At 47.8% G+C, this 21,762-nt stretch overlaps 1 protein-coding gene across 6 annotated transcripts in view; it reads right to left on the bottom strand.

Moving 5' to 3' along the window:
• Positions 1 to 7,788, bottom strand: part of SYS1 (SYS1 golgi trafficking protein) — a 31,363-nt gene extending 23,575 nt beyond the window's left edge. For 2 of the 6 annotated variants that reach the window (XM_043882760.1, XM_043882759.1), the window contains exons 1-3: positions 7,627 to 7,786; positions 7,170 to 7,411; positions 5,663 to 5,730 (exon numbers count right to left, since the gene is read on the bottom strand). In XM_043882760.1, the coding sequence (XP_043738695.1) occupies positions 5,663 to 5,730; positions 7,170 to 7,331 (230 nt within the window). In that variant the 5' untranslated portion in view covers positions 7,332 to 7,411; positions 7,627 to 7,786. Of the gene's footprint in view, positions 1 to 3,248; positions 4,564 to 5,662; positions 5,731 to 7,169; positions 7,428 to 7,626 lie in introns of those variants that run through there. The other 4 variants (XM_043882756.1, XM_043882757.1, XM_043882762.1 and 1 more) reach the window with 4 other exon arrangements.
• Between the last annotated feature and the right edge of the window lie 13,974 nt (positions 7,789 to 21,762).

Here is a 21,762-nt window from a genome sequence, read left to right as displayed (position 1 = left end):
GGAAAATGTTAAGTGTCTGAATTTGTAACAAGTCACATGATCTCTCAGAGCCTATTTCATCTGTTTATAAAAAGAGGAATACTAAGAGCCATTCCAGAGGGCTCTGAGCAAATCAGGCTTGATATAGCTGAAATTAGCTTGCGGGATGTTGAACGTTTGGCCTTTTTTCCATGCCTCCGTGCCATAATAAAGCCCCAAGGCCAGTACTGGCCCTGTTTCTCACTTATGGGCAGTTGGCTAACTGCCCACCTTTAGGGAACCAGCTGCTTGTTTAAAAAGCCAACCTTATGTTCAAGTTCACAACCTTTTGCTAAAATAGCATCTGGATCCTGGAGGCTGCCCTTCTCCCAATGTGGGCCATGAACTATTTAAACATGATTGGAATATGAAATGGGGACGAGGTTGCTGAGGCAGACAGGCCTGGCTTCTCATCAGCTGTTTGATGCTGAGGAAAGCTATTTATTCCTAAGCCTCAGTTTCATTGTCTGCAAAATGGGGAAAACAATGGTGCCAACGTCACTGGATTAAGTTAGAAATGTGTCACTTTACAGCCCACGGCACATAGCAGCTCAGTGCTTTGTTGCTGTACTTATGGGCACAGGCCTGTCCCCCATCTAACAGCCAAGGCTCCGAAGAAAGGGGTCTCCTCTGTAAAATGGGAAGGGGTCGTGGTGCCTTAATCCTAACTGTTCAGATTCATGAATCACTTCTTACACAGGCACAGTGCTTTACATATGACATCTCGCTGAACCCTCACAAAAACCCACGAAGTTCAACCCAGGGAAGGTTAAGTAGCTTGTCCAAGGTCTCACAGGTAGCAATGGGACTCCAGGACTTAACCGGGCACTCCACAGCCGCTCTCTAAAGTCTTCTAACATCAGGCCCCTAGAATTCTCCCTGGCTTGGCCAGGTAGGCAGGACAAGGATTAAAGCTCTCAGCTCGCTCTCTCTACCCCCTTGTCTCAGGGCTGTTTCATCACCCTTTGCTACTTTCCTACAGAAAACCTCAAGCAAGACAGTAGCTTTTAAAAAATACATATGCACTTTTAATTTGGCCGAGCCAGGTCTTTAGCAGCATGTGGGATCTAGCTCCTCCACCAGGGACCAAACCTGAGCCCCCTGCCTTGGGAGCATGGAGTCTCAGTCACGAACCACCAGGGAAGCCCCCCAAGGCAGCAGCTTTGAATTCCCCCTCCACAAGGCCCCTCTCTTTTGGGCCCAGAATTGGCCCCTACTCCCCTGGCCCCTAAGGCTCTCTGGTCCCTGGGCTACATGCCAACTGCCCTCTGGGGATGCCAGGAGGAAGCTACCCTGATCCGGGGAGTCACTGAAGACAGTGTCAGACTCACCTTCCAGGGGAAGCTAACCTGTCTAAATTGTCCCTCCCATAAGACTCAAGGGGACCTGGAGCTTCCCTGCCCCCTCTCCCCCCCATGCCATTCTGGCCCCCGTTTGGCTCTGATCTGGACAGGCCTACCCAGAACGAGGGGTTGGCGGCAGCCTCGGAGTCAGACACCCCTGTCTCCCCTACCACCCTTCTTTCGGGTCATAAACCAGTCTGTGAGCGCCACTATGTCCTACCTTCCACTTCTCTCTCCAAACAGCTGGAGTTGAGTAGTGAACGGGGAGAAGAACGGGGTGTCTAGCCATCACACCCCTACAAAGTCAAGAGCTACACCGACTCAGTGGGGGGTGGAGGTAACTTTCTGATCTAGGTATTCTTCTTTATCCTTTGGAAATAAAAACATTTCCGACATCCTCATGTTCACTTGAAAATCTGTGGCCGTGTTTAATGTACTGCCTATTAGTTTTTCTTGGAAAACAAGTAATATTTACAATGCATTTTACATCCTTAGTATTTACAACAATACAGTAGGATGAGAAAGTACAAAGTACAGATTGTTTAACCAATAAGAATGTAAACATTCTTGACTATTAATGTCTTCAGAATGAGTTTATTAATTAATACCGAAACCCAAATCCTGGTCGGCCAGCCCCTAACATAACCTTGGGCAAGTTCCTTAGTTTCCTCATCTGTAAGACACAGATGGTTTTTCCTACTTCTTCTTTTTTTGTCGGTCACACCAAGCAGCATATGGGACCCTAGTTCCCCAACCAGGGATCAAACCCGTGCCCTCTGCACTGAGAGTGCAGAGTCTTAACTACAGGACCGTCAGGGAAAGTCAGAATACTTCCTACTTCTGAGGGTTGCTGGGGAGATTAAGTGAGCAAGGAGACGTACAGACTTAGTCTACTGTTGGACATCTCCTGTACTCAGGGGATGCTATTACTTCCTCTCTGGAACTTGCCTCTAGACACTGCTTTGTCACTTTAGAATTCATCAACATCTTAGTCAAGTTGCAGCTTACTCATATATTATTTAAAAAAAAAAAAAAACACATTGGCTCCCCTGACTTCGGGCAGTTTCCAAAAAAGATTCAACTGACACTCTGGGGGCAGAGACCTGTCATCAGAGAAGACGTGCGGCATCACAAGCCCTGTGGGAAAGTCCCAAAGACGGGTGCCACCACAGCCGGCCACGTGATGTGAGGGCTCTGAGGCTTTCCGCTGAAGGGAGTCACCTGCCTGTAGTCTCTGGTGTCTGGGGGAAACCTACCGATGCAGGGGAAGCCATCTCAGCCCGGTCTCACCTCGTGGACTCTGCAGCCAGGATTAGAGGCCCATTAACAACCCATTCCCTCCCCGCTTGGCCAGGGCGCCCTGTGCCTTAGGCGCTTCACCCAAGCCTTTGCCCAGCTTCTGCCTGGGCATGTTCACGCTTCAGCTTTCATCCTGTCAGCCTCCAGCCTATCCTGCAGGACTGGCAGCCAGGAGGCTGGAAAGGCTTCTGGGGGAGACAGCACAAGTTTCCATCTGTAGCCCTAAATCTGAAAGAGGAACTTCGTCAGCTCGCTCAGGGAGGCTGCGGAGGGCCCGCGGGGAGCAGCAGTTAGGTTTCCGTGAGGAAGTTTCACTGGGCACAGTCAGAAATCACTGGCAAGTGGGAAAGGCATCCCGAGTCATGGTGGTTCACCAAGGTGAAGCGGAGAAGGCTACAGGTGGGGCTGGGACACAGGAGTTCCCCGCACTCCATGTTTTAACCAACTGGAGGAACACTTGGGCTCAAGAAGGAAAAAAAAAAAAAAGGTGGCCTAATAATTCTTTCTAGCTCCTGGCTCTCATGAATGTCTGACTGTGCTGACCCCTCCCAGTCCCAAGCATGGCATTATAAAATAAAGCACAGGCAGAACCGTGGAAAATACTGTATTTATGTACACAGGAAGGGCAGCTGCAAGCCCCCTCACAGAGGACACTCCACCTCTAAGAAACAGCTTGGTAGCAAATTCCTATCTCCTATGGTACAATCAAGTACACCTCAAGCTGCAAGGCTGGGCTCCCTGGGTCTGGGCGCTCACGGTTCCCTCCCACTGTGGGATTCCAAATAAGGCGGGAAGACGGAAGTACCGCCAGAACGGAGGTCTGTGGGAGCCGGAAAGCCCGGTCATTCCTAGAGAACAGGCTGTGACGCCAGGTCAAACACGAGACGGACAGCGATGCTGGGATTCTTCTCTGGGTCCTCCGCCCGCTATGTGGAAAGCCGGCAGCAGCGTGGGGACCCAGCAGAGAGAACCGGAAGACAGTCACGGGTTCAGGGGTGTGTGCGCGTGTGTGTGCAGCAGGACACCGGCTGTGCGTTTTGGGGGTTTTTTTTTTTTCCTGCTTGATGCCTCCACCTGCCATTCTCTGCCTGACAGCAGCCTGCTACTTACTGGGCACCTACATCTCTTTCTGTGGCTCTGGATCCAGAAACCAAGGGTTGTTCCAACTGAACAGCTGCAGTCAGGGCAACGTGGCAAAGGTATGTAATGGCTGTCCCAGGAGGTAAGACAGATGGCTAGAAGAGTGGTTTGCTCTGATCAGATATCTTTGATTTTTTTTTTCCTTTTTAAAATAACAGGCTGGTGACAGGTATGGTGGCTCAAGAATGACATGGTTCCAATTCTGCTATGACCCTGAAAGAGGTGCCCACGCTGACCTCCCAGACACCAAGGCTTCTGTGGACAGAAGTGGTTCTTGCAGCTCTCATCCTGCCCGCTACCCACCTTCTTGACGGGGGCCTCACTCTCTCCCCAACACCAACCAAGACTTCACATTTCCCGGGTTCCTCTCAGGCCTGGGCTGGACCTCATCTGGTGGTCCGAGCAGCCCAAGGGGTTGGAAGGGTGGTCAAGTGCCCAGCAGGGTGTCCAAAGGACCCGACACTACACACTGGACTTCGGGGCTGAGTTGAGGGGGATCTCCTTGAGCTCCGACCGCATGCATAGGTACTCCCCGATGACAGCCATGAGCGCAATGCACACAGCCTGGACCAGCCACCAGGTCAGCGCCGAGGGGAAACGGGAGCTGTAGAGCCAGCAGCCCAGGAGGTGAAAGAAATGGACAGTGACCGTGAAATCCAGACACTGCTTCCCTCGCCGGATGAAGTACAGCAAGCCCAGGGCACTGTGGGGAGAGGACGGCAGTGAGCTGTCACTGGGTTGTCCTGGCCTTCGATCAGCTTATCTGGGGGAGTGTGGGGACACAGGATGTCAGCACAGGGGTCAGGAGCAAGCGAGAGAAGTGCGAGGCAGGGGTTACATTGTCAGATGCCCAGAGGAACCCGGCGGGGAGTGCTGAGAGTGAGTCAGGCGGGGGAGGAGGAAGAAGAATGAGCGTGATGATCAGGGCAGCTGCCGCTCAAGGGGCTCCGAGAGACCAGGGAGGGCTGTGGCACCACGAAGCAGACATGTTCCATCTAAAGTGGGGCCAGCAGCAAGACAAACCCCAGGCTAGAAGGCTGGCCTGGAATCAACTGATCATCCCATTTTCTTAAGAGACACCAGAAATCTAGGTTTTTAATATAAAATATCCTGATTTTCAATTAAGTGGAAAAAAAAATCTTAAACACCCTGCATGGGTTGACAATTGGGTAAGTCAAACAGAACATATCTGGGAGCCAAATCCAGGTCACAGTCACCCCACCAGTTTCACCCTCCAGCGAAAGGTCAAGAACAGCAACAGGCAAGGCATTGTTTTAAGTACCTCCCGTGAATGAACTCGTGAAACCCTTACCATTATGAGGTGGGTAATATTATTAGCCTCATTTTACTGGCAAAGAAACTGGGGCTTAGACAGATTAACTTGTCCACAGTCACTAGACTAATGGTAGAGCTGAGAGTCAAAGCCAAGTGAGTCAGCCTCTAGAGCCTAAGCTCTTAATCACTTCGCTTAAACTGCCTCTCAGTCCAAGTCCTCAGCGTACAAGTGAGGACCGGATGCCCAGAGAGAAGGGAAGGAACCTGGCTAATGGCACATGGGCCAAGAATAGAATCCATTGCTCCTGACTCCCAGTCCAATCCTCCCCTCATTCCACATCAGGGAAGTGATCTGAGAGGGAAGCTGTCCCGGGGCAGCATGCACAGAGTGACATAAGAACTTTCCAGCTAAGTCAGAACAGTGGTGGAAGAAATCCTATGATGGAGCCAGTCCCAGAACTGGTCTCTGCCACCCACATTAGTCCACCTCTACCCAGGATCAAGTGCCAGCCTGTGTCAGGTCCGAATTTAGAAAGTTAGTTCCAGCGCTAAGACCCCAAAAGCTGGATAGGAAAAGTGATACTCACCAGGTGAGGGCGTTGAGGACGAAGGACATCGTGGAGAGCCGGCCTGGAGGGGTGGAAAAGCCCAGGATCTAAGGGGGAAATCACAAAGGGAAATATGCTGGAGGAGAAAACTGACAGAGCCCCAGGCTCCAGGACCCCCCTCCAAGGAAAAAACATCATGCCGGGACCACAGAAGCTAACACGCCACTTCGTCTGTATGGTGGCCTATTTCTAACAAGCTGCTTTTACAGACATCCATCACTGTATCTCACCCGACCCCTCACAGTAGCCAGGAAAGGATCACCATCCTCATTTTACAAAGAAGGAATAAAAATCCAAAGAAGTTAAGTAACTTGTCCAAAGTGACACAGTAAGTAAACGGCATAAAAGTTGGAACAGTGCTCAGCAAACTATGGCCCCAGGGGCCAGGCACTTATTTTGTAAATAAAGTTTTATTGAAACACAGTCACACCTATTCACTTTAGTATTGTCCAGAGCTGCTTTTGTGCTATGATGGCAGAACTGAGTAGCTGTGACCTAAAATCTTTATCATCTTGCCCTTTACAAAAAGGTCTGTCAACTACCGGTCTAGAATTCAGGTAGTGTGTTGAGACAGCTCCTCAACAAAGCCTCAGATTTCCACATCTCCTTCTCAGGAGGACAGAGGCTCCTAAGAGGATACTACTAGGCAACTGGTGGGTGTGCAGCTTCCACCACTATTGTTACAGTACTATCAAATACCGAACATCTACACTCTTTCAGCATGCAAGAGTGATGTTCATTATCTCATAGTATCCTCACAATAACCTCATAAAATTATTATTATTGTTGTCATTACCTTTTTTGGATAATAACTCGCTTACTATTACCTCTTTTTGGATAATAAGTTGCCCAACGGCTACACAGAGGATAAGCAGGAGGAAAGATTCCATCCCAAATCTCCTGGTTCCAAGAACTGGGCTTAATACTACATACCACATCTGCCTCTGTGAAGCTTACACTTCTCTGCCCTCCGTTACACTGTTGCAAAGCATTTTCTTATTCCCAGGCCCCTCTGGGTCTCATAACATTTTGCTGAGGATTATTTTATTCCGAAAGAGGAAACAGGCTCAGAAAGATGAAGCAACTTGCCCAAAGTCCCACAGCTGAAAGGCTGGACACTAAGCATTTCTGAATCCAAAGCCAGGCTCTGTGTACTGCAATCCACGGCCTCCCTGCTAGCGGTCTCATGATTTTGCAGACAGGAAAAGTGATGTTCAGAGAGAGAACAATACTTGCCCCAGGTCACACAGCTAGTACGTGTAACTTAAACAGAGGCCTGACTCCAAAGTCCAGGCAGTTCCCACCATACCTCCACGAATGTTCTTTTACCCATTCCCCTCGCCGCAATTTGGCACCCGAGATCCTGGGGCTTAGAGAAGTGAAGTCACTTCCTCAGTGTCAGGTGGTCCAGCCAGGTGTAGAGCCTGGTAGTGTCAGACCACCAGGTGAGGCCGAAACGCCGCCCACGCCAGCCCGGGGATCCTACCTCGGCGTCGAACACCTGGTCCAGCGAGGGGCTGCTGTGCACCAGCCCGTCCACCAGCGCCAGCCACAGGCCCAGCGAGCCGTAATAGACGGTCTGCATGAGGACGATCTGCGACAGGATCAGCAACGGGTCCCACACGTAGCTGCGGAACTGGCCCGCCATGCCGGCCCCCGGGGCCCGGCTGCTGCCCGGGCCCGGGTCAGCGCCGCCGCCTCGCCATGGGCCCCGGGCCGCCCCTGCACCTGCGAGGACACACGCCTGGCCTCAGCCAGCCCGCCGTCACCATGACAACGTCGCCCCGCCCGGGAGGAGGGACTGGGATGGAGGCGGCGAGCCCATTCCGGGAGCGGGAGGGAGGACGGGGCGGACAGACCCATTCCCAGCGTGAGGGGAAACCCTGCCCGTTCCAGCTTGCTCGGGCCCCGCTCGTCCTCGAGCTCCTGTGGGGTTCACTCACCGGTTACGGTCTCGAGGATCCGAGGCGTCCGAGCGCGGCCCAGCCGCACCGACTGGCTACCGAAACGGTGCTGACAGTCAGGACCATGGAGGAGAGGCCCTACCGGCCTAGAGAGGCAAAGGTCCACCGGCTGCAGAGGCTGTAGCGGAAGCGTTTCCGGGGTGGAGGGGGGCGGGGCTGAGATTGCGCAGGCGTGGTACCAAACGAACGTAGGTCAGCCCGGAAATGAAGTGCGCACATGCGCGCAAGAAAACAATGAAGGCGAACGGAAGTATGGCAACAGAATGTAGAGCTTGCTTGCCCTCTAGAGGAGAATGTTGAGAAATAAAAGTGAAAAAAAGGGCGACGAAAGCAGACGGTTGACGAGTGGCCGAGGGAGAGGTAAAGATGTTTGGGAGTTAACGAAATGATAACGTCCATTCCGTTTTCAGCCTAAACTCCCAATATCATCTTTCTCGCTTGAAATGAACGAGCCAGCAAGTCCACACATGATTTTGCCACTGTTTCTGGTTTATAGATAATTAAAACTAAGGGCCAGAGAAGGAAAGCAACATCACTGTCTCAAAGATATAGAGTTAGTGGCAGTTAGAATTCAGGTGGGGATTTCCCTGGTCATCCAGTGGTTAAAACTCCCGGCCTCCAATGCAAGGGGCAGGAGTTCACTGGCCCGGAAACTAAGATCCCATATGAAACATGAAATGGCCAAAATAAAACAAACAAAAAACCTGTTTTAAAATTCAGGAGCAAAAAAAATAAAATAAAATTCAGGTGCTTCCAATACCACAGCACCGATTTCATGCCCTACTGAGTGTCAGGAAGATTTGTACATGTTAAAATGAGACCGTCCTTGTCCTCAGACCCAACTTAGCTATATTAGAAGACACAGTAGTGGGGGTTTTATAAGGCAGATATTCAGTTATAGCTGTTTATCCATTTATATTTATAATGGGTGGGGGTGGGGGGGGGGAGGCCCAGGTTCTGAAGTCATACCTGGAAGCAGATCCTGACACTGTCTGCAGCCATAACTGTTTCCTCTATAACCTCTTCTGAGTCCAAACAGTGTGGACATTCAGTAAATATTTGCTGAATAAGTCAAGAATAGAGAAAGGGCAACAGCAAGTTGATGAGTCATCTCACTCCTGCCTCAGCCAACCAATCCCCCTTGATTTTCTTGATCGTAGGTTCTCCTCTGGAATGGAAAGAAGGGAAGTAACTGGTTCCAGGAAAAGAATTCAGGTTTTCTAGAGCTTGCCATACTAGCTGGGTGACTAGCAAGTCACGTCCTTCTTTAAACCTCAGCTTCCCTGTTTATGAAATGAGGAGTTAGACAAGATTAATGTTTTCCATCATTTAATCTACCCTCTGCTAATTATTTTCACATTAAAAAAAAACTTTTCAAAGACCCATGTAACTTGCCAATCAGAATTTCTGAACAGCATGTGATAACCATGTTATCACCTTGACTTGATCCAATTCCAGACAGAGGTAAAGAAACTTGAGACTCTATCAAAAGTAGACGTGTGACTTCCCTTATCATTTGGAAATATTGTAAACAGTTCCCTTGGACTCTGGTTTGGAAGTCATTAAGGCTCAAAGATTTCTGAGGTGCTTTCCAGCTCAGCTGTTCTTTTAAGCACCTTTTTCAGCTCAACAAATCTCTCTGGTCTATTAATGACTCACATGATCTAGTGCTTCTGAGAAAACACCTTCTATTTATTAAGAATCCATATGATCTTGTGTTATCCTCATAATTAGAGAAGATATGGGAATTCCCTGGCAGTCCAATGGTTAGGACTCTGCACTTTGACTGCCAAGGGCCTGAGTTCAATCCCAGTTAGGGAACTCAGATCCCACAATGGTCAGAATAATAATAACAACAATAATATAATCAGAGAAGGTAGATATTATCCCCCACTTTAAAGGTGAGGAAATTGAGGTTCCAAGATGGGACGTGACTCTACCCAGGTCAGAGCTCATAAGAGGTCAAGCTGGGATTCAAATCCAGGACATCTGACTCCAAATACCAAGATACCATTCCAGACTTTTAAAAAAGAAAAAGAGAAAGAAAGGGGACTTCCTTTTTATTGGCACAGTGGATAAGAATCTTCCTGCCAACACAGGGGACCCGGGTTTGATCCCTGGTCAGGGAAGATTCCACGTGTCTCAGAGCAACTAAGCCTGTGAACCACAACTACTGGCCACAACTGGTGAGCCTGTGTGCCGCAAGACTGAAGCCGGCTAGCCCTAGAGCCTGTGCTTCACAAGAGAAGCCACCATAAAAAGAAGCTTGCACACCTCAACGAAGAGTAACCCACACTCACAGCAAGTAGAGGAAGCCCATGCACAGCTCCAAAGACCCAGTGCAACCAAAAATAAAGTGAAACGAATAAATCGATAAAAAGGGAGGAAGGAAGGAGACCGTGAAATATGTGATGGGATGGTAGGAAGGGGGAAAAGGAGCAGTGAATCCCTAGGCTTAAGTGGTTCTGGGGTGTGGGGTTAAAAAGAGATTGAAGCAGAGGTACCAGAAAAATGCCTGAGAGATTCAACTTGGTTTTGGTAGGCAGCTTCCTCTTTCTTCTGAGTGCTGGGTGGTGTGGCTCTTCCTGAGTCGGGCCCCCTCAAGTGACAACTGGGCCTTCTCCACTCTGTCTCCTCCCATGGAGGGAAGGCGTTCCCTCCCCTTTCTCCTGAAATGGAAAATGAAGCTGGTGTCTGAGTCATCCTTGGGTCCTGGAGCTCGCCATTGGGAAACCCCCGTGGACCTGCTGAACAGCCTCTTGCAGTTTTCTTTTCCCTGTAGAATCTCAGCTCTTGAATCCCTCCCTCTCCAAGCCCCGGAAACGGGCACCTTCCCAAGTCGTAATTTGGGTATGAGAAGGAAACCAAGAGCTGGGGAAAACCACAGTCATACTATTGGCCAGGCTTCCTGGCTCATTTTGAGAATTTGACTATAGGTGGCTTGGAAAAGGAGAATGAGCTTTGGATTCAGACCGCATAGCCTGTGCAAAGGCCCGGCTCACTTGCCACGTGACATTGGGCAAGTCCCATGCTGAGTCTTAGTATCCCAAACTGTCAAATCAAAGGAGGATGTTGGACTCCCAACTTCCAAACACAGTCCATGGCCCTGTGCCATCTGAGTCACCTGAGGGACACATACAGTCAGATCCCCAAGCCTTGCTGCCAACGGAAGTCTGAATCTCCAGAACCTCTAAGAGCTCCCCAGGTGATTCAGAGGTACACTCACATTTGATCATTACACAACGAGATGATCTGTCATTGACCTCAAACTAATTCTCCTGCTAACAGAAAATTATGCTGTGACCTTGCCTTATCCATGGCTCCCTTTGGGCCTCAGGGGTTCCCCCCCCCCCCCCCCGTTAAGTCTGTAATACGGACTAAAATAGCTGATCTCCAAGGACCTTTCCCACACTGCCAAGTTTGTAGTTTCCAAACTTATGAATGAAATGTTAAACTTTTCGGTCAGACGCAGAATGACAAATAGCCACGAGCTGGAACAAACTGTCCTCTGGGCCCAGAGGAAGAGAGAGCCTCTGGTCACTTGGTCACTGATGTCACTCCCACACTGGGCCCCCACTGTGGGCACCCAAGGACGACTCCTGCTGGGGTCCACTTTCCAGCCCCACCTCTGTCAGTCCTTCGGGAAGTGCCCTCCTAGAGGTCTGTGGACCTTGAAACTCTGGTAGTCTTTGAATACTAGGTCTCCTGCTGTCTAGCTGGGTGACCTTGGGGAAGTTACGTTATCTCTCTGAGTCCCAGTGTCCTCCTCTGTGAAATGGGAGTCCGAATAGCACTCACGTGCTGGGCTGTCCTTAGAATCAGATGTGTGCCAGGCAGTGTCCCGCTGCCGGATACGTAGTCAGTGTTCTGTAAACATCAGCGATATTAATTATTGTTATTGTTTCTTCCCTTGGAATGTGGGAGTGGTAAAAGCTGTTCTCCCAGATTTATGGCAAAGATCTAAGTAGATAACAGACAGAGTGAGCCCCGAGGGAGCACCGGTGCCTGGCATACAGTAGGAGCTCAGTAAATGTGATACCTTCTCTTTCTAATCCCACCCCACCCCAGAGGTCTCCAAGCCCCCCCCCTTTTCTCCCTTCTTCCTCCCCAAGGCTGCCCTACAGCCCCTGAGCATGTGATCTTTTTCAGGGAAGATTTGCGGGAAAACACTTCAGGGAGACAAGTGTCTCAGGTTATGCAACTCTGCGCTTGCATATTTGGGAAACTCCATGTGGGAGGCTAGTGTTTGCCTGTCTGTCCTCTGCCTCAGTGATCAACCTGGACTCTGGCCAGTGAGTCACTCTCTTAGAAGAGAAACCGGAGAGGGCTCGTTCACCACCTGCTTGTTTTTTCTTCTGGATTTGAGAAAGCCTTGTTACCTCCAGGGTTTTAAGGGCTGCATGTGCCTCTGTTGCTGGGGAAGGATGTTTGCTGAGCGCCTACTGTATGCCAGACACTTATATTTTCTCATTTAATCTTTGCTTGATTTCCAAAACAGGCCTGTGAACTGTAGAGACAATGAGTAGTCCTGCTTAACAGATGAAGAGCCTGAGGCTGAGAAAAAGGACCCTGTTTACCCAAGACCACACTGCCAGTGACAGTAGAACACGAACTCTAGCCCAGCTCAGGCTGACTCCACACACACCTATTCCCAGTGCACAATAGAAAGTGCACTGAACATTGCAGTTTATGTAGAGCTTTCATTTTTATTTGTGTATTTATGGCCGCACCACACGGCATGTGGGATCTTAGTTCCCTGACCAGGGATCGAACCTAGGCCCCCTGCATTGGAAGTGCGTAGTCTTAACCACTAAGACCACGAGTCTTAACCACTGGACCAGTAGAGCTTTCACTTGATCTCATTATCCCAACAGCCGCGGGAGGTAGGTATACACATTTTCTCCATTTTACAGATGAGGAAGCCGAGGCTCAGAGAAGGAAGCGACACAACTCTGTACACAGCTGGGATGTGGTTGGTCTTGTCAGTTGGACTGATCAGAGTAAAGAACCCTCTGGAGTGCTCATCTTTCCACTCCAGCCTTCCACTTCTTTACTTCAGAGGCAGCTGGGGAGCTGGTTTTCTGTGTTTCGTGCTCTGCAGTCAGTGCTTTGTACAGATCACCTCTCTGTGAAGGATGGACCATGTCAAGCAATCCAGTGGGTGACTGGGCCTCCAAGCAGAGGGTGTTGTTTCTCTTGAATCAAGAACTCTTTTCCAGGGCTTTCCCTGGTGGCTCAGTGTTAAAGAATCGGCCTGCCAATGTGGGAGACGTGGTTTCGATCCCTGGTCCAGGAAGATCCCACACACCACAGAACAACTAAGTCCATACGCTGTAATTACTGTGCCCTAGAGCCGTGACGTGGAGAAGGAAATGGCAACCCACTCCAGTGTTCTTGCCTGGAGAATCCCAGGGATGGGGGAGCCTGGTGGGCTGCCGTCTATGGGATCACACAGAGTCGGACATGACTGGAGTGACTTAGCAGCAGCAGCAGAGCCGTAACAAGAGAAGCTACTGCAATGAGAAGCTACCTCCAACAGAGAAACTAGAGAATAGCCCATGCTCACTACAACTAGAGAAAAGCCTGAGCAACAATGAAGACCCAGTACAGTCAAAAATCAATCCATCAATAAAAAAAAATTTTTTTTAAAGAGCTCTTTTCCAGGGATTGGTTACCCCGTTCAAAGACACCCTGCAGAGAATTGAAATTTTCTGAAACAGTCACCCCAGCCCTTCAGGTTTTCTGACCCCACCCTGTTCTATACTCTCTGCCCCTCCCTAGAAATTGCTCCTTGCTCTGACCTTGAAGGATACAGGGCTTTAAGGACGAAAGATGTTTTTATTCAATAAAATTTCATTCAGCATTTACTATGTGCAAAAAAAAAAAACTCTTGAGTATACAGATAGAAATGATCAAAATGAGTAAGGAGAAGTTCTGGGGGCTTCCCAGTGGCCCAGTGGTAAAGAATCCTCCTCCCAATGCAGGAGACACAGGTTCAATCCCTGATCCGGGAAGATCCCACGTGCTGCGGAGAAACTAAACTGGAGCACCACAGCTATTGAGCCTGTGCTCTAGATCACGGGAGCCACAACTATGGAGCCCATGTGCTGCAACTACTGCCGCCTGTGTACCCGAGAGCCCATGCTTCACAACAAGAGAAGCCAGCGCAATGAGCAGCCCTTGCACGGCACCTGGAGAGTAGCTCCCAAGCACCGCAAAAAGCCCACCCAGCAACAAAGTCCCAGCACAGGCAAAAATAAATAAATAAATAAAAGTACCCATTTAAAAAAAGGGAGAAGATCTGTGACCTCCCAGAATTTATTTTCTCATGTAGGAGACAGACAATAAACAAATCAACCAACAATATAAAATGTAACATCAAGCAGTCAGAAGCACTTTGAAGAAAAACAGGGGTCAGGGGACAGAGATAGTAGAGGATGGAGGGTGAGAACAATCGCTTCAGAAATGGCCGTCAGCAAAGCCCTCCCGGAAGAGGTGGCATTTATTTTTAAAATTAAAAAAAATGAATAAGACATCACAGTGAGTAAAGAACAGCAGTGAGATGGGGACGGGAGGAAGGAGACGGGGGAGGGGGAGGCAGGTCCAGGAGGGGTCCTCAGGGCAGACTGGCAATGTCTCTTTCTGGAGGGGGGCCAACTGGCTTGGGGCTTCTCTCATTGGTTTTTCCTTCAAGCATCATGACAGTATCATGTTCACAAAGTCTCGGCAAGAGATGGTGTGGCCGACCCCGCCTGTCACCTCTGAGGTCATCCTCTTCATTTCCAGGTGGGTCTTGGGAACCCCAAGCTTCTCCACCATCCATCCTCTTTAAAGACATCAGGTCAGTCTCGCCCTGATTGTTCAGGTCGGGCTCCGTGTATTTCTCTTTAAAGGCTGCAGGGTTTTCTGGCAGGCTCTCGTCATCAGTGTACTCCTGGTCACAGAGGAACTCCTTCGAACCTGTTGCTGAACTCACTGCGTGGTGCGCACCAGGCTCCTGCCGGCTCCAAAGAGGTGCCGTTTAAGCAGAGATCTGATGGAAGCGAGGGAGGAAGCCAACTGGGGAGAATATTCCAGATAGAGGGAACTCAAGTGCAAAGCACTGAAGCAGGAATGAGACTGGCATATTCACAGGAGAGCAAAGAGACCCGTGTAGCAGGATCAGAGTGCACAAAGGTGGGGACGGAGGGGACACCATCACCCTCACCCAAGGATCGCCGGCTTACAGTTTATTTTCACTTTACAACCCCCCAGGAGGCGAGCAGGTTTGCTTGGTGGAGGTAGGTGGGAAGAACGGGGAAAGGGGGACAGATTCACAAATATTGAGTGCTTGCTATATTTCAGGCACTGTGCTAGCCTCTGGGTTTTTGTTTTCGTTTCGTTTTGTTTTGTTTTGTTTTGTTTTGGCTGTGGCATGTGGGATCTTAGTTCCCCAACCAGGAATTAAACTCACATCCTTCTGCCGTGGAAGTGCAGATTCTTAACCACTGGACCACCAGGGAAGTTCCAGTTTCTAGGTATTTAAAACAGACATAGTTGGGTCTTCCCTTGTGGTCGAGTGGTTAAAATAGACAGTCCCTCTCTTCAGGAAGCTTCTGATCTAGTAGGGGAGATACACAATAAAGCAGGAAAATCAAGAAGTAATTGAATATGGCTTCCCTGGTGGCTCATTGGTGAAGAATCTGCCTGCCAGTGCAGGAGACTAGGGTTCCATCCCTGATCAAGGAATATCCCGCATGCCGTGGAGCAAACCAAGCCCGTATGCCACAACTATTGAGTCTGTGCTCTAGAGCCCAGGAGCCACAGCTCCTGAAGTCCAAGTGCTCTAGAGCCCGTTCTCCACAACAAGAGAAGCCACGGCAATGAGAAGCACACGCACCGCGACTAGAGAGTTGGCATCACCAACTCGATGGACATGAGTCTGAGTAAGCTCCAGGAGTTGGTGATGGACAGGGAGGCCTGGCGTGCTGCAGGCCATGGGGTCGCAAAGAGTCAGACACGACTGAGCGACTGAACTGAACTGAACAACTGGACAGTAGCCCCCTGCTCTCTGCAACTAGAGAAAAGCCCACACAGCAACCAAGACCCAGCGCAGCCAGAAATAAATAAATGAAATTATTTTTTAAAAGACATAATTGAATAAATATAAACTGCAGTGAATATAATGAAGGAAGTCACTTAAAGAATTTGGGCAGGAACATAATTTGGCCTCGGGGGAAGTCTGTTTGAGGAAGTAGAATGAAAGGAGTAGCCCTGAAAGATGAGTGGTGCTAGCCAGGACAAGGATGCATCAGCACATTTATTACAGCCCCTGTGTCATCACACGTTAATTCTCATTCACTGAAGGAGAAAGCAGACCTGAGACATGGGATGTAAAAATCGCCCATGTGATAAATCAAGTGGCCAAGCCAGGTTTCAACCAGAGGTTCTTTACCTCACTGCCCTGTAACCTTCTGTTGCACCGACAGCGTTGGCTGTTTGCAAAGAGCAGATTCTGACTGCTGTGGCATCTAGGAAATAACTGTGCTATCTCTGCCTTGAACAGATGTAGCTAGAGGCTGGGGGAAAGGACCGCATGGGAATAATGAAAGATGGGAGAAAGTGGAAAGCTGAGCTGAATGATAGGTGAAGGGAAGTGATAGGCTAAGGTTGGAAGCACCCTGTTCCACTACACTCCAGCCCTCGGCGCTATGGGGTGTGAATCATGTAGCACTGTGCCAACCACATCTAAGTGCCCAGAGGATGCTCTCTACCAAGGACTCAGAAGCAATAGGGTGTGATGGAAAAGAACCCAGGGCTAGAAACCAAAGGATCTGGGTTCAATGAAGCTCTGCAAGCTGGGCAACTCGTCATCTCTTTGAGCTTTTGTTCTTATTTTAAATGGTTGTAATAACACCAGCCATAGGTACCCTCTAGGACAGGTTGTGGTGTATAGATGCTCTCAAGTTGTGTCTGACTCTTTGAGACCCCATGGACTGTAGCCTACCAGGCTCCTCTGTCCATGGAATTTTTCAGGCAAGAATACTAGAGTGTGTTGCCATTTCCTTCTCCAGTGGATCTTCCCAACCCAGGGATCGAACCCATGTCTCCGGCACTGCAGGCAGATTCTCTATTGTCCGAGCCACCAGGGAAAGCCTATAGATGTGTTGTGCTGTCCTGTGCTACGCTTAGTCGCTCAGCTGTGTCTGACTCTTCGACCCCATGGACTGTAGCCTGCCGGGGTCCTCTGTCCATGGAATTCTCCAGGCAAGAATGCTGGAGCGGGTTGCCGTGCCCTCCTCTGGGGGATCTTTCCAACCCAGGTCTCCTGCATTGCAGGTGAATTCTTTACCAGCTGAGCTACCAGGGAAGCCCATAGATGCAATAACTAAGATGAAATCTCATTGAAGAACTACATAGCTTTTTGTGAATGTTGGAATTGTTAATATCTGTACTTTTCTTCAGCTGTCAGAGTGGGGGACTGCAGGAAAAGCACAAACTTATTATGCCGGAAATTCTCAGGGACCAGTCACCAATCTCCCAATCTCTTTCCCAGCATCTTCCCCTCTGCTCCTTTGAAGACAAGATACTTCAAAGATGATTTTGTGGGGAGAACAGGAATGAGAGCTGAAAACTCAGTGGGACAACACAGTGAGACAGAATCAAAGAAACCTGACTTCAATCCTGTATTAGTTAGCTGTTACTGCATATCAACCACCAAATCTCAGGGGCAATCCACGATAGCATGTATTTCTCAATGCTGGATTTGCAGGTCAGCCAAGGCAGCTTTGCTACATCTTTGTTGTCATTTCTCCTCTCTAAGCCTGTCTTCTGTAAAATAGAAGTAATATTACTTTACAGGGTCAGGGTGAGGATGATGTTCTACCTCCCTTTTAACTAAACATACCCTTTGCTTAGGATACGATAGACGCTAGATGGTGTTCACCCTCTAGGCCAGTTAGTAATCCAAGAAGTGGTCTGACCTGAAGGAGACAATGAAAGCTACTGGCCAAGCCAATCAGACTGGCTGTCCCCCAAATGCAGCACAGAAGACAGAGCCAGTAAGTCTGTAAAAGAGACAGCGGCATAACTCCAGGAAGAAGAGATACCCTCAAATAAATACTGGGTGGGTTTCAAGAGCTGGAGATCAGTCTGCCAGCTCTTGGAATCATCTCACTTTTGATATCTTCCTTTTAGTTTTAGTTTTTAGCCCACCTATATCCTTCTAACAGTCCCCAAGCCCTTTTTTTCTTAAGGAGTCCTGAGTAAAGTATTGTGCTTTGCACTTAGAAGCATTGTGCTAACATGGAGAAGGTGGCTATAAAGTTGCCAGCCTTGAACTTGGCATACAGTAGGTTCTTAGCACCTGGTGGCTACTGTTCACTAATCAGGGAGCTGCTTAAGAGCAGGGACAGGATCTCTTGATTTTTCAAAAGGCCTCTCACATAGAAGATGTTCATCAGATGTTTATTGGACAAATGACCAAATGAGTGAATTTCTATGCCTGAGCCCCTACAGAGAAACAGCCAAATGGCATTCATCATTTTATCCACACAGCACAGTGTCATCAGACATCCACTTGTTCCAGATCCTGGGCGAGGGGTTAGGCATCTCTCTGTGGGCAAGACAACTTCCCTGCTCTCAATGTCTGGCATTGAAGTGGATGATAAACAAGAAAAAGGATCAATATATGATGTCCGGTAAGGGAAGTGTTACGACAAAAAATAAAGGAAGGCAAGGAGAAAGAGGGACTGAAAAAGGGGAGGGCTGTTTTGAGAAGTCTTTAAAATAACTTGTGAATGCTGACTCACTGTTCCGGCCTTGGTTCACCTGTCTCACAATGGGGATGCTGTTGGAATGAATGGACTGGGAGGGTCCTTCTGAACCCAGTGTTCCCAGTTTCTGTGGTTATGCAAGGCAGTGGCTGGACATTCCATGCAGCCTCTGGAAACGCCAGGCCATCATTATCTGGAGCTGAAGGGAGATTTGCATGGAGCAAAGACCAGGGAAGGTTGGTGCCATTCTGGGAGAGGCAAGGCCCCAGGGCTCACTCTCTCAGATGGTCTGAAAATAATGATATGAGTCCCTGTTATTTACTGTGTGTGAAGAGCTGTTGGGGAGGGAACTTTTCAACTTGAGATTCTCAGAGGGAGACCTCTGTAGTCATAACAACAGGTAACATCTCTATGCAGGGTATGTGCTAAGAACTATACTCTCAACACTCATGATATAAGAAACCACAAGGACTCCCAGGTTACAAATGAGGAAGCTGGGACAGAGAGAGGTAAAAGGCCCCGCCCCAGGTCACACAGCCAGGATTATAGCCCAGATCTTTCTGAGCCTGAAGCCTGGACTCTTAATTTCTAACTATAACATGAGCGAGAAAGGGATGACTGCTCAAGGAGAGAGACAGATGGACTACACGATGTCTTAGGGGAAAGAGAGATGAGAGCTAGAAGGAAAGAGTGAGGGATTTGAGAAGGCTTCCTGGAGGAGAAGGCATTTGAGGTGGGCCATTAATGACCTAATTGGTTGTAGTTTCTTGAGCTTGATGTCTCTGTCTAGAAGAGGGAATTGGGAACTTTGGTCCTACAAACCTTAAACTACTTCATTTGGATTTATAGGAGCCAAGAAAAAAAAAAAAAAAAACCTGTTAGAGCTTTTTAAAGGGGCTCAGGGCAAGTTGCTTTTAACTCTTTGAGGGTCAGGACTTCTTTGTGGATCTGAAGAGAAACTCTGAAATTACATGCCCCAGAAAACTTTACACGGAGACACATACTCAACAGAAGTAGGGACCATCCATGTACTTTTAGCCCCAATCCAAGAAACACAAGTTAAAATCCTACAAATTCACAAATTACTACATTCACACATGTTGGATGCCTTCAGGGAGATTCTCAAGAACTTGGGCAAGCAGAGATTAATTTCTTAATATCAGAAGATTAGGGTAGATTTATAGAAGAGCTTCCATTAACTGTCTCAACTTAGCATGCCTCAGTCTCTTCTGCTAGTTACTTTCTAATGGAAAAGCTATGTACTTCCTGGCATATTTTTCAGTTGACAGCTAACCTTGTTCATCAAAAATTTGCATAGTTACAAAGGTTGTAATTTCCAACATGTTGTAAATTCATACCTTAAGAAAGAAATGGTTATATCATTCTTAAGTGTGTGTATCCAGTTAAGTACCCTAGCAATTTGATAGCTACAACCATCTATTAAATATATATATATATATGTGGGGACTTCCGAGGTGGTCCAGTGGCCAAGACTCCATGCTCCCAATGCAAGGGGTCTTGGTTTGATCCCTGGTCAAGGAACTAGATCCTGCATGATGCAACTAAAAATCCTGCATGCCACAACAAAGATCTAAGATCTGGAGTGCCACAACTAAGACACAGCACAGGCAAATTAAAAAAAAAAAAAAACTGAACAAGCTTCTCTAACAGTGCAATTTTACATCATTCCTTTTTCTACTTGAACTCAAATTTTTATTCCGTGTTCCCCCGCAATATTTTACAACAGTGTATTTTTTATGTTTAAATGACATATGGATAATTTTATCATAATTCTCTGCACATATATATTTACTTATATGTAAATTGGATCATTATTTACTTTCTGTGACTTTAACACTAGGCACTAATTTTTCTATTATTACAATTATCATATAAATGCAATTGATCAAAACAATATAAAGACTTCCCTGGTAGTCTAGTGGTTACACTTGGTGCTGGTGACATGAGTTTGATCTCTGGACAGGGAGCTAAGGGCTTCCCAGGTGGCTCAGTGGGTAAAGAAATCCACCTGCAGTGCAGGAGATGCAGCCAGATGCCGGTTTGATCCCTGGGTTGGGAAGATCCCCTGGAGGTGGGCAAGGCAACCTGCTCCAGTATTCTTGCCTGGAGAATCCCATGGGCAGAGGAGCCTGGTGGGCTCCAATCCCTAGGGTAGGACATGACTGAAGTGACACACACACACAGGGAACTAAGATCCCACATACCGCCTGGCACGGCCAAAAAAAAAAGGTACACATATTTCCATTTTTAAAAGAGGAGAAAATTTAACCCTTAATTGTGCTATAATTGACATAAAATAAATGACATATTTAAAGCACACAGTTTGACACATGTATACACTCATGAAACCACTCCTACAAACTTAGATAAATAATTATTTAACTGAAAAAATAAAAAAGGAAGGTTCCCCCCACCCCCGCCAATGAGTCACATATTCCTGGATGAATGTTGCTTGCGCTAGAATGAGGTAGATTTTTTGCAATAATTTTTTTTCCCATGTTGTTTTGTTTTGTTTTGCTGTCAAAGTGGTGTTCTGAAGCCAGCTTGTACCAGTTCAGTTTGGGGGAATTTTTGAGTAGTTGTTTCACATAATGACTCCTAAAAACTAAATTATATGAACTTGCAATTAAATGATCTGTGTTAAAGACAAAGGAAATAGGCACTCAGCACACTCATCACTTACTAATTATTTCCCTACATTTTACTGTTATCTACGCTCTTGATATTATCTGCCTCTATTGTATTTGTGTGGTGGAAAAGCTGCTTATCTGTCACCAACTCAGTGATATCACCTTGGTTGCTTGAAATCAGCCCAGGGGGAGTATTTACACCATAGAAATTGGCAAATGGTGCAAGTTAGCACTTCCCACCTCCCCCAACGTATTGTTACACGTTTACCAGCACAGGGCTGGCAGTGAGTGCTGAGAAACCTTCAACTTAATGAAGATGGTGGGAACAAAAGGAGTGTTGTTAGAGCAATGCGATGACAGGTAACTGAAATTGCATAGTGAAAAAATTATTTTTAATGATCTATCTACTGACAACTAGATTAGACCTTACCCTTCCATTCTGTGGAAATCAAGGATTGCAAAACCCATCTGACTTGCAAAAGGATTTCTTATTCTGACATAAAAGTCATTTATTTTCCTGGTCTATTTCCAAATCCTAAGGAAGAGTATTGAGAAGAGCTGAAAATAATTGCTGGCCTTTAAATCTGTAGAGAAAAACATGGTCTGCGTTGGAAGCTTACTTTACTGTCAAGACTCTCTGCTTCAAAAAGATTTTTCATCCTTTGATAATAATTAAGGGATGGAAAAAAGGAAGTTATTTCTAACTCTCC

The sequence above is a fragment of the Cervus elaphus genome, chromosome 23 (genome assembly GCF_910594005.1).
Source record: "Cervus elaphus chromosome 23, mCerEla1.1, whole genome shotgun sequence".
Classification (NCBI taxonomy): domain Eukaryota; kingdom Metazoa; phylum Chordata; class Mammalia; order Artiodactyla; family Cervidae; genus Cervus; species Cervus elaphus.
Note: the sequence above shows the minus strand (reverse complement) of the source record. Positions and strands in the feature narration are given on the sequence as shown.